We start from the raw sequence: 13,158 nt of genomic DNA on the forward strand, positions 1-13,158 counted from the left end.
GCCTGGAGCCTGTTTCCGAATCTGTGTCTCCCTCTCTCTCTGCCCCTCCCCCGTTCATGCACTGTCTCTCTCTGTCCCAAAAATAAATAAAAAACGTTGAAAAAAATTTTTAAAAAAAGTATGGTTTTTTGTTTGCCTCTTTTTTGTTTGTTCATTTATTTATTTGGTTTCTTAAATTCCACATATGAATAAATAAACCCACACTTATATGGTTGATTAATGTACAACAAAGGAAGTAATAATGTGTAATTGGGAAAAGGCAGTCTCTTCAATAAATGGTGCCAGGAAAACTAAAGAGCTACATGCAAAAGAATAAAACTGGACCAGTTCCTTACACTGCACACAAAAATAAACTCCAAATGAATTACTGAGACACAAAACCATAAACATTTTTTTAAATTAATTAATTAATTTTTAAAAATATGAAATTTATTGTCAAATTGGTTTCCATACAACACACAGTACTCATTCCAACTGGTGCCCCCCTCAATACCCATCACCGACATTCCCATCCCTCCCAACCCCCATCAACCCTGTTTGTTCTCAGTTTTTAAGAGTCTCTTGTATTTTGGCTCCCTCCCTCTATAACTGCTTTTTTTCCCCCCTACCCCATGGTCTCCTGTTAAGTTTCTCAGGATCCACATAAGAGTGAAAACATATGGTATCTGTATTTCCCTGTATAACTTACTTCACTTAGCATAACACTCTCCAGTTCCTTCCACGTTGCTACAAAAGGCCAGACTGCATTCTTTCTCACTGCCACGTAGTATTCCAATATGTATATAAACAACAATTTCTTTATGCATTCATCAATTGATGGACATTTAGCCTCTTTGCATTAATTAGGCTATTGTTGAAAGTGCTGCTATAAACATTGGGGTACAATTGCCCCTATGCATCAGCACTCCTGTATCCCTTGGGTAAATTCCTAGCAGTGCTATTGCTGAGTCACAGGGTAGATCTATTTTTACTGTTTTGAGAAACATCCACACTGTTTTGAGAGCGACTGCACCGGTTTGCATTCCGACCAACAGTGCAAGAGGGTTCCCATTTCTCTACATCCTCGCCAGCATCTATAGTCTCCTGATTTGTTCATTTTGGCCATTCTGACTGGTGTGCAGTGATAACTGAGTGTGGTTTTGACTTGTATTTCCCTGATGAGGAGCGACATTGAGCATGATTTCATGTGCTTGTTGGCCATCTGGATGTCCTCTTTAGAGAAGTGTCTACTCATGTCTTCTGCCCATTTCTTCACTGGATTATTTGTCTTTTGGGTGTGCAGTTTGGTAAGCTCTTTATAGATTTTGGATACTAGCCCTTTGTCTGATATGTCATTTGCAAATATCTTTTCCCACTCGGTTGGTTGCTTTTAGTTCTGTTGATTGTTTCCTTGGCGGTGCACAAGCTTCTCATCTTCATGAGGTCCCAACATTTCATTTTTGCTTTTAATTCCCTTGCCTTTGGGGATATGTCATGTAAGAAATTACTGCGGCTGAGGTCAGAGAGGTTTTCTCCTATTTCTCCTCTAGGGTTTTGATGGGTTCCTGTCTCACATTCAGGTCCTTTATCCATTTTGAGTTTACTTTTGTGAATGGTGTGAGAAGGGGGTCTAGATTCATCCTTCTCCATCTTCTCCATGTTGCTGTCCGGTTCTCCCAACACCATTTGTTAAAGAGACGGACTTTTTTCCATTGGATAGTCTTTCCTGCTTTGTCAAAGATCAGTTAGCCATACTTTCATGGGTCTAATTCTGGGGTTTCTATTCTATTCCATTGGTCTATGTGTCTGTTTTTGGGCGAATAGCATGATGTCTTGATGATAACAGCTTTCTGGTAGAGGCTAATGTCTGGGATTGTGATGCCTCCCGCTTTGGTCTTCTTCTTCAAAATTACTTTGGCTATTCGGGGCCTTTTGTGGTTCCATATGAATTTTAGGATTGCTTGTTCTAGTTTTGAGAAGAATCCTAGTGCAATTTTGATTGGGATTGCACTGAATGTGTAGATAGCTTTGGGTAGTATTGACATTTTAACAATATTTATTCTTCCAATTATTGAACACGGAATGGTTTCCATTTCTTTATGTCATCTTCAATTTTCCTCAAAACCATTCTATAGTTTTCAGCACACACATTTTTACTTCTTTGGATAGGTTTATTCCTAGGTATTTTATGCTTCTTGGTGCAATTGTGAATGGGATCAGTTTCTTTGTCTTTCTGTTGCTTCATTATTAGTGTTAAAAATGCAACTGATGAAGACATCCTGGGAAGATGGCAGCATAGGAGGATGCTAGGCTCACCATGCGTCCTGCTGATCACTTAGATTCCACCTACAGCTGCCTAAATAACCCAGAAAACCTCCAGAAGACTAGCAGAATGGAGTCTGCAGAGCCAAGCGCAGACGAGAGGCCCACAGAGGAGGGTAGGAAGGGCGACGAGGCGGTGTGCGCTCCACGGACTGGCGGGAGGGAGCCTGGGCAGAGGGGCGGCCCCCCGGCCAAGCAGAGCCCCAGAGTCTGGCTTGCAAAAGCGGAGGGGCTGGACGGAGTGTGTTCCGACAGCAAGCAGGACTTGACATCTGAAAGGTTATAAGCTAACAGCTCTACTCACAGAGCGGGAGGGCTGGAGGACAATGGGAGGGAGAGTCAAGGAGCCCAAGACGAAAGAACTCAGCTTGGCAGGGAACAAAGGTGCTCGCCAGCGCCATCTCCAATGGCCATTCCCCAGCCAAAATCCCAAAGGGAACCAGGTCCTGCCAGGGAACTTGCTTGCACCCCGCAAACAGCCAATGCTGTGCTTCTGCGGATCCATCCCTCCCGCGTCTGACCCCCTCCCAGTGCCACAGGGCCCCTCCCAAAGCGGATCTTCAATGGAAAAGCGAGCTGAGCCTGCCCCTCCCACCCCTGTGCACCTTGCAGATTCACCCCAGCTAATACGCCAGATCCCCAGCACCACAAGCCTGGCAGTGTGCAAGCAGCCCAGACAGGCTGCCACCCACAGTGAATCCCGCCCCTAGGAGAGGGGAAGAGAAGGCACACACCAATCTAACTGTAGCCCAGGAGTGGGCTGGGGGCAGACATCAGGTGTGACTCCGGCCTGCCCACCAATGCAAGTTACTCAAGACAGCACAGGGGAAGTGCCCCGCAGTCCCGCGACACTCCAGGGACTGTCCAAAATGAACCGAAGAATTCCCATCAGAAAAACGTCCAGGAAATAACGACAGCTAACGAACTGATCAAAAACGATTTAAACAATATAACAGAAAGTGAATTTAGTATAATAGTCATAAAATTAATCGCTGGGCTTGAAAACACTATACAGGACAGCAGAGAATCTCTTGCTACAGATCAAGGGACTAAGGCACAGCCGGGAGGAGCTTAAAAATGCTATCCATGAGCTGCAAAATAAAATGTAGACAACTACGGCTGGGATTGAAGAGGCAGAGAAGACAATTGGAGAACTAGAAGATAAAATTATAGAAAAAGAAGAAGCTGAGAAAAAGAGAGATAAAAAAATCCAGGAGTTTGACGGGAAAATTAGAGAACTAAGTGATGCACTAAAGAGAAATAATATACGTGTAATTGGTATTCCAGAGGAGGAAGAGAAAGGGAAAGGTGCTGAAGGTGTACTTGAAGAAATAATAGCTGAGAACTTCCCGGATCTGGGGAAGGAAAAGGCATTGAAATCCAAGAGGCACAGAGAACTCCCTTCAGACGGAACTTGAATTGATCTTCTGCATGACATATCATAGTGCAACTGGCAAAATACAAGGATAAAGAGAAAATTCTGAAAGCAGCTAGAGATAAACGTGCTGTAACATATAAAGGGAGACCTATAAGACTCGTGACTGATCTCTCTACTGAAACTTGGCTGCCAGAAAGAATGGCAGGAGATCTTCCATGTGATGAACAGAAAAAATATGCAGCCGAGAATCCTTTCTCGAGAAAGTCTGTCATTTAAAATAGAAGGAGAGATAAAGTTATTCCCAAACAAACAAAAACTAAAGGAATTCGTCACCACTAAACCAGCCCTACAAGAGATCCTAAGGGGGATCCTGTGAGACAAAGTACCAGAGACATCACTACAAGCATAAAACCTACGGACATCACAATGACGCTAAAACCATATCTTTCTATAACACTGAATGCAAATAGACTAAATGCCACAACCAAAAGACATAGGGTATCAGAATGGATAAAGAAACAAGACCATCTATTTGCTGTCCACAAAAGACTCGCTTTAGACCTGAGGACACCTTCAGAGTGAGAGTGAGGGGATGGGAACTATTTATCATGCCACTGGAAGTCTAAAGAAAGCTGGAGTAGCCATACTTATATCAGACAAACTAGACTTTAAAGGCTGTAAAAAGAGATGAAGAAGGGCATTATATAATAATCACAGGGTCTATCCATCAGGAAGAGCTAACAATTATAAATGTCTATGGGCCGAATACAGGTGCCCCCAAATATATAAAACAATCACAAACATAAGCAACCTTATTGATAAGAATGTGGTAATTGCAGGGGACTTTAACACTCCACTTACAGAAATGGATAGATCATCTAGACACATGGTCAATAAAGAACCAAGGGCCCTGAATGATACATTGGATCAGATGGACTTGACAGATATATTTAGAACTCTGCATCCCAAAGCAACAGAATATACTTTCTTCTCAAGTGCACATGGAACATTCTCCAAGATAGATCACATACTGGGTCACAAAACAGACCTTCATAAGTATACAAAAATTGAGATCGTACCATGCATACTTTCAGACCACAATGCTGTGAAGCTTGAAATCAACCAGAGGAAAAACTCTGGAAAACCTCCAAAAGTAAGGAGGTTAAAGAACACCAGACTATGGGCGCCTGGGTGGCACAGTCGGTTAAGCGTCTGACTTCAGTCAGGTCACGATCTCACGGTCCGTGAGTTCGAGCCCCGCGTCAGGCTCTGGGCTGATGGCTCAGAGCCTGGAGCCTGTTTCTAATTCTGTGTCTCCCTCTCTCTCTGCCCCTCCCCCGTTCATGCTCTGTCTCTCCCTGTCCCAAAAAATAAATAAACGTTGAAAAAAAATTAAAAAAAAAAAAAAGAACACCCTACTAAAGAATGAATGGGTCAACCAGGCAATTAGAGAAGAAATTGAAAAATATATGGAAACAAATGAAAATGAAAATACAACAATCCAAACGCTTTGGGATGCAGAAAAGGCAGTCCTGAGAGGAAAATACATTGCAATCCAGGCCTATCTCAAGAAACAAGAAAAATCCCAAATACAAAATCTAACAGCACACCTAAAGGAAATAGAAACAGAACAGCAAAGACCGCCTAAACCCAGCAGACGAAGAGAAATAATAAAGATCAGAACAGAAATAAACGACACAGAATCTAAAAAAACTGTAGAGCAGATCAATGAAATGAAGAGTTGGTTTTTTGAAAAAATAGACAAAATTGATAAACCTCTAGCCAGGCTTCTAAAAAAGAAAAGGGAGAAGACCGAAATAGATAAACACATGAATGAAAATGGAATTATTACAATCAATCCCTCAGAGATACAAGCAATTATCAGGGAATACTATGAAAAAGTATACGCCAACAAATTGGACAACTTGGAAGAAATGGACAAATTTCTAAACAAGCACAAGTTTCCAAAACTCAATCAGGAGGAAATAGAAAGCTTGAACAGACCCATAACCAGCAAAGAAATTGAATCAGTCATCAAAAATCTCCCGACAAATAAGAGTCCAGGACCAGATGGCTTCCCAGGGGAGTTCTACCAGACGTTTAAAGCAGAGATAATACCTATCCTTCTCAGGCTATTCCAAAAAATAGAAAGGGAAGGAAAACTTCCAGACTCATTCTATGAAGCCAGCATTACTTTGATTCCTAAACCAGAAAGACACCCAGCAAAAAAAGAGAACTACAGGCCAATATCCCTGATGAATATGGATGCAAAAATTCTCAATAAGATACTAGCATAACGAATACAACAGCATATAAAAAGAATTATAGGGGCGCCTGGGTGGCGCATGCGGTTAAGCGTCCAACTTCAGCCAGGTCACGATCTCGCGGTCCGTGAGTTCGAGCCCTGCGTCGGGCTCTGGGCTGATGGCTCGGAGCCTGGAGCCTGTTTCCGATTCTGTGACTCCCTCTCTCTCTGCCCCTCACACGTTCATGCTCTGTCTCTCTCTCTACCAAAAACAAATAAACGTTGAAAAAAAAATTAAAAAAAAAAAAAAAAAGAATTATTCACCATGATCAAGTGGGATTCATTCCTGGGATGCAGGGCTGATTCAACATTCACAAATCAACGTGATACATCACATTAATAAAAGAAAAGATAAGAACCATATGATCCTGTCCATCAATGCAGAAAATGCCTTTGACAAAATTCAGCACCCTTTCTTAATAAAAACCCTTGAGAAAGTCGGGATAGAAGGAACATACTTAAACATCATAAAAGCCATTTATGAAAACTCCACAGCTAACATCATCCTCAATGGGAAAAAACTGAGAGCTTTTTTCCCTGAGATCAGGAACATGACAGGGATGTCCACTCTCACCGCTGTTGTTTAACATAGTGTTGGAAGTTCTAGCATCAGCAATCAGACAACAAAAGGAAATCAAAGGCATCAAAATTGGCAAAGATGAAGTTAAGCTTTCACTTTTTGCAGATGACATATTATACATGGAAAATCCGATAGACTCCACCAAAAGCCTGCTAGAACTGATACATGAATTTAGCAAAGTTGGAGGATACAAAACATGTACAGAAATCATTTGCATTCTTATACACTAATAATGAAGCAACAGAAAGACAAATAAAGAAACTGATCCCATTCACAATTGCACCAAGAAGAATAAAATACCTAGGGATAAATCTAACCAAAGATGTAAAAGATCTGTATGCTGAAAACTATGGAATGGTTTAGAAGGAAATTTTAGAAGACATAAAGAAATGGAAACCATTCTGTGCTCAATAATTGGAAGAATAAATATTGTTAAAATGTCAATACTACGAAAGCCATCTACACATTCAATGCAATCCCAATGAAAAGTGTACCAGCATACTTCTCAAAACTAGAACAAGCAATTCTAAAATTCATATGGAACCACAAAAGGCCCCGAATAGCCAAAGTAATTCTGAAGAAGACCAAAGCAGGAGGCATCACAATCCCAGACTTTAACCTCCACTACAAAGCTGTCATCATCAAGACAGCATGGTGTTGGCACAAAAACAGACACACAGACCAATGGAATAGAATAGAAACCCCAGAACTAGACCCACAAACGTATGGCCAACTAATCTTTGACAAAGCAGGAAAGACTATCCAGTGGAAAAAAGACAGTCTCTTTAACAAATGGTGCTGGGAGAACTGGACAGCAACATGCAGAAGATTGAAACTAGACCACTTTCTCACACCATTCACAAAAATAAACTCAAAATGGATAAAGGACCTAAAGGTGAGACAGGAAACCATCAAAACCCTAGAGGAGAAAGCAGGAAAAGACCTCTCTAACCTCAGCCATAGCAATTTTTTACTTGACACATCCCCAAAGGCAAGGGAATTAAAAGCAAAAATGAACTCCTGGGACCGCATGAAGATAAAAAGCTTCTGCACAGCAAAGGAAACAACCAACAAAACTAAAAGGCAACCAACGGAATGGGAAAAGATATTTGCAAATGACATATCAGACAAAGGGCTAGTATCCAAAATGTATAAAGAGCTCCACATCCGAAAAACAAATAACCCAGTGAAGAAATGGGCAGAAAACATGAATAGACACTTCTCTAAAGAAGACATCCGGATGGCCAACAGGCACATGAAAAGATGCTCAACGTCACTCCTTATCAGGGAAATACAAATCAAAACCACACTCAGATATCACCTCATGCCAGTCAGAGTGGCCAAAATGAACAAATCAGGAGACTACAGAGCTGAACAGGATGTGGAGAAACGGGAACCCTTTTGCACTGTTGGTGCGAATGCAAATTTGTGCAGCCCCTCTGGAAAACAGTGTGGAGGTTCCTCAAAAAATTAAAAATAGACCTACCCTATAACCCAGCAATAGCACTGCTAGCAATTTACCCAAGGGATACAGGAGTATTGATGCATAGGGCCACTTGTACCCCAATGTTTATAGCAGCACTCTCAACAATAGCCAAATTATGGAAAGAGCCTAAATGTCCATCCACTGATGAATGGATAAAGAAATTGTGGTTTATATACACAATGGAATACTACATGGCAATGAGAAAGAATGAAATATGGCCCTTTGTAGCAACGTGGATAGAACTGGAGAGTGTGGTGCTAAGTGAAATAAGCCATACAAAGAAAGACAGATACCATATGGTTTCACTCTTATGTGGATCCTGAGAAACTTAACAGAAACCAATGGGGGAGGGGAAGGAAAGAAAAATAAAGAGGTTAGAGTGGAAGAGAGCCAAAGCATAAGAGACTCTTAAAAATGGAGAACAAACTCTGGGTTGATGGGGGGTGGGAGTGAGGGGAAGGTGGGTGATGGGTATTGAGGAGGGCACCTTTTGGGATGAGCACTGGGTGTTGTATGGAAACCAATTTGACAATAAACTTCATATATTGAAAAAAAATGCAACTGTATTCTGTACAATGATTTTGTATCCTGAGACATTGCTGAATTCATGTTATCAGATCTAGCAGACTATTGGTGGAGCCTATCGTGTTTTCCATTAATAACATCATGTCATCTGCAAAAAGTGAAATCTTGACATCATCATTGCCAATTTTGATGGCTTTGATTTCCTATTGTTGTTTGATTGCTGATGCTAGAACTTCCAACACTATATTAAACAACAGCGATGAGAGTGGACATCCCTGTCCTGTTCCTGACCTCAGGGCAAAAACTCTCAGTTTTTCCCCATTTAGGATGATATTAGCTGTGGGCTTTTCATAAATGGCTTTTATGATTTTTAAGTATGTTCCTTCTATCCCGACTTTCTCAAGGGCTTTTATTAAGAAAGGATGCTGGATTTTGTAAAATGCTTTTTCTGCATCGATAGAGAGGATCATATATTTCTTTTCTTTTATTAATGTGATGTATCACATTGGTTTGCGATTGTTGAACCAGCCCTGCATCCCAGGAATGAATCCCACTTGATCATGGTGAATAATTCTTTTTATATGTTGTTGAATTCAATTTGCTAGTATCTTATTGAGAATTTTTGCATCCATATTCATCAGGGATATTGGCCTGTAGTTCTCTTTTTTTGCTGGGTGTCTTTCTGGTTTAGGAATCAAAGTAATACTGGCTTCATAGAATGAGTCTGGAAGTTTCCCTTCCCTTTCGATTTTTTGCAACAGCTTGAGAAGAATAGGTATTATCTCTGCTTTAAATGTCTGGTAGAATTCCCTTGTGAAGTCGTCTGGTCCTGGACTCATATTTGTTAGGAGATTTTTGATAACTGATTCAAGTTATGGGTCTGTTCAAGCTTTCTATTTCCTCCTGATTGAGTTTTGGAAGTGTGTGGGTGCTTAGGAATTTTTCCATTTCTTCCAGGTTGTCCAGTTTGTTGGCATATAATTTTTCATAGTATTCCCTGATAATTGCTTGTATTTCTGAGGGATTGGTTGTAATAATTCCATTTTCATTCATGTGTTTATCTATTTCAGTCATCTCCCTTTCCTTTTTGAGAAGCCTGGCTAGAGGTTTATCAATTTTGTTTATTTTTTCCATATATTACAAAATAAGAAGATATTTTGTATTGTAAAGGGATTGTTTTAACTTTATAAAATAATTATTTGATTTACAACCAGATTTAACAAGTGATAAATATCTCCATGAATTGCATTGGGCAAAAATACTAAACTAGAGTGGGGTGGGGTGCAGTGGGGGGTGTCCTGGCCCTGGCTCTATCATTAACAAGTTGTGTATTTTTGGAAAAATCTGCTAACTACCTGGGCCCCAGTTTTATCATCTGCAAAATTCAATCAACAATTAATCCTGATTGAAAGCAAATAACTCAAAGAGAATGAGCAGATAATTCTGCCAAAAAGTAATGATGATTTAAAAACCTACAGTTGAAAAAAATTTTGGTCACAAGGTCATTAAACTGTTAGAACTAGTCTGGTGTAAATCCTTAGGAAAACTTAAAATTTGTTTAGAGGCCTTGAGCAGTCACAGATCACACACAATGAGTCATCAGCAAAGCCAAAAGATAGATGCTCAGTTCAACGTGGGCCAACAAAACCCTATTATCCAGACTTACAGTTACTAGAAGAGCACACACCAGCTTACCTGTATGCAAGAGCCAAAGCCCAGGCCCCAGCAGCACAGTAAAGACTGTCATGGATTTTTGCCTTCTGATCATCACCACAAGTTTTAGTGGGAAAGAGACCTGTGGTTGGACTTTGATATAGCAGCAACGTTGACTTCACTGGAATGGAAGATAAGAAAAAGAATGAACTGTACAGCCATCCATTTCCCTTGGGCTGAAGATCTCAATCTTCTTTCGTTTCCTCATCCTACTGCTGATAATTCTGTTGTTCCTAAACCTACCAATAGTATACAACTTTTTAGAATGCAGAAATTACTTCATGTAAGTCACTCCAGCACAAGTGGGAATCCACTCTGCAGGAAGGATATTTCTACTTTTGAGGATAGGACTCAGCTAATTAGCAATTAAAAAGCTTTTAGCATATCATACTTAATGTCAGTAAGTGTTGTAACATCAGATACAGAAAAAAAAGATCAATATCTTTTTATTATTGTTTTCAACAGAAGTTCAATAGGGAAACAAAACAAATGTACAACATAGAGTGGCATTAATGGCTAAATCCAAAGCCAGTTCCACTGCTAAATAAACCAGAATCCTATTTTCCATGATGACTAATTTGTGCCTAGACTTCTGAGGAATATATTCATTTTACATATTATACTATACAGGCTAGAGATATGTTTATCATTTCAAAACCAAATCCCATTCTCATATGACATGAAAACAAGTAAATAATTATTTTGAGAACATTTTACTTAAAAAAAAAGTCTGGAATTAATGTTTTATTACCTTTTATAAGAATCCTAAAATATAAAAATACACACACTAAAACTATATTTCCTAAAAGTGATTTTATTCCTAAATATAAATGATTTTCACCAAAATGCATTAAATTACTCTAATCTAGATTGACGTATGTCAACTACTTTTAGGACAGTTTTTCAAAGGTCTAAAGCATTCTTCTCCTTCACAGAGATTAAAGAATTAACTTTCTTCTTTTTCTCAGACAAACCTGACATTAGCATTACCATTTCTTTTAGAATGTCAGGGTATTTATCATTTTTCCCAGAGGAAAGGATTGGTCCTTAAAGTCTCAAGTAAACAACTGACATTTCTTTAAAAAGGTATTTACATTTCTTCATCTAGTTATGGCTACAATGATAATAAAAGGGCCACATAAGGGGCGCCTGGGTGGCACAGTCGGTTAAGCGTCCGACTTCAGCCAGGTCACGATCTCGCGGTCCGTGAGTTCGAGCCCCGCGTCGGGCTCTGGGCTGATGGCTCAGAGCCTGGAGCCTGTTTCCGATTCTGTGTCTCCCTCTCTCTCTGCCCCTCCCCCGTTCATGCTCTGTCTCTCTCTGTGCCAAAAATAAATAAACGTTGAAAAAAAAAAATTTAAAAAAAAAAAGGGCCACATAAGAACATATTCTAGAATTTTGACTAAAATAAGATGAATTAAGGTTTTATATGAGGTTAACACAAACAGCAACAACAAGGGGCGCCTGGGTGGCGCAGTCGGTTAAGCGTCCGACTTCAGCCAGGTCACGATCTCGCGGTCCGTGAGTTCGAGCCCCGCGTCAGGCTCTGGGCTGATGGCTCAGGGCCTGGAGCCTGCTTCCGATTCTGTGTCTCCCTCTCTCTCTGCCCCTCCCCCATTCATGCTCTGTCTCTCTCTGTCCCAAAAATAAATAAATGTTGAAAAAAAAAAAAAAAAAAAAAAAAAAAAAAAAAACAAACAGCAACAACAAAAAAAATCCTTATCTTAGGGAAATAAATAAATTAAATTTTATATTATTTGCCATACAAGGCCACATAAATGGCACAAGAAGCAAACTGGCAAAAATTAATACGCTTTTCTAACTTACAGTCTGATGAACCAAGAGGAGTCCCATGCATACATATCTCAAAATTGCTTACTCACATTAAAAAGCAAAATTTGCCAGGCTGTTCTTGGCAAAACAAAACAACAACAAATATAACAGGTACTTAATATTAGTAATAGTAACCTGAGATTATCTTTTGTATCCCAAAGAATTAGTAATAGATACAAAAGGTTTGGGACTACTTAGAAACCATGTATGGGTAAATGAGTAAGCAAGGAATACTTTTACAAAATCTTTATGTAGGTAGTAATGAAGAAACAGCCTCCAGTTCTCAAATCTAGTAATGTTTAAGAGAGTAAAAAGACACAGAGGACACTAATGACAGTTTTAAAATTACTCAAGGGACAGATATGATGTGCTGAAAATCTTTTATAGTCCCAGGGTCAAGATCCAATTGGAATATATAGCTGCCTAAGCAATGAAACTATCCCCACATCCAAATGAGAGATCATCACCATGCATGTAACATATGCAATATAAGGTAGAGTAAATACTAATCATAACTACCTAAGGACATGTTTTCCTCAAGTATTCCTTACCAATTCTGTAATAATGATCCAATTTATCCCACAGAGTTTCATTATCAGGTCTCGGAAGATTAATGCTTTTCAGAGGTTCATAAACTGAACCTAAAAGAAAAATGAAAACCCACCAAATTCAGTCATTTTCACCAAGATAAACAAAACTTCTAAATAAATGAAAAAGCACTACTTAGCAATCTAATTTTCATTTTTATATGTGAACTCACACATTATATTACCGGTCAAATGTTTGGTAGGGGGAGAGAGAAGAAATTGCCCTTGAAACAAGTACGGAAGGGTTCCAAATGTTATGGGAACACCGCCAACCCCCCAACACCTGGCAGTTACTATAGCTAATTCATATATATACTGTTCCCAACAACCCGAATACCACTAATACTTATGTGATAGTCCCTAGGTCAATAATTTCAGTTCCCTTTGAGAAATGTCTACTTAAATGCCCTAAAATCCAAACCTTATTCTTCATGCTCATGATCAAGCAAT

The 13,158-nt window shown here is 39.6% G+C and overlaps 1 protein-coding gene across 15 annotated transcripts in view; it reads right to left on the reverse strand.

The window, feature by feature from the left end:
- PHKB (phosphorylase kinase regulatory subunit beta) overlaps positions 1–13,158 on the reverse strand; it is a 262,064-nt gene that overhangs the window by 201,952 nt on the left and 46,954 nt on the right. For all 15 annotated transcript variants that reach the window (XR_007147237.1, XM_047834570.1, XM_047834577.1 and 12 more), the window contains 2 exons: positions 12,673–12,762; positions 10,271–10,409 (listed from right to left, as the gene is read on the reverse strand). Coding sequence is in view for 12 of the 15 variants with exons in the window: in XM_047834570.1 (XP_047690526.1) it covers positions 10,271–10,409; positions 12,673–12,762 (229 nt within the window). In the remaining 3 variants the exon portion in view is untranslated. The remainder of the gene's footprint in view (positions 1–10,270; positions 10,410–12,672; positions 12,763–13,158) is intronic.

Source organism: Prionailurus viverrinus, chromosome E2 (genome assembly GCF_022837055.1).
Source record: "Prionailurus viverrinus isolate Anna chromosome E2, UM_Priviv_1.0, whole genome shotgun sequence".
Taxonomy (NCBI): Eukaryota; Metazoa; Chordata; class Mammalia; order Carnivora; family Felidae; genus Prionailurus; species Prionailurus viverrinus.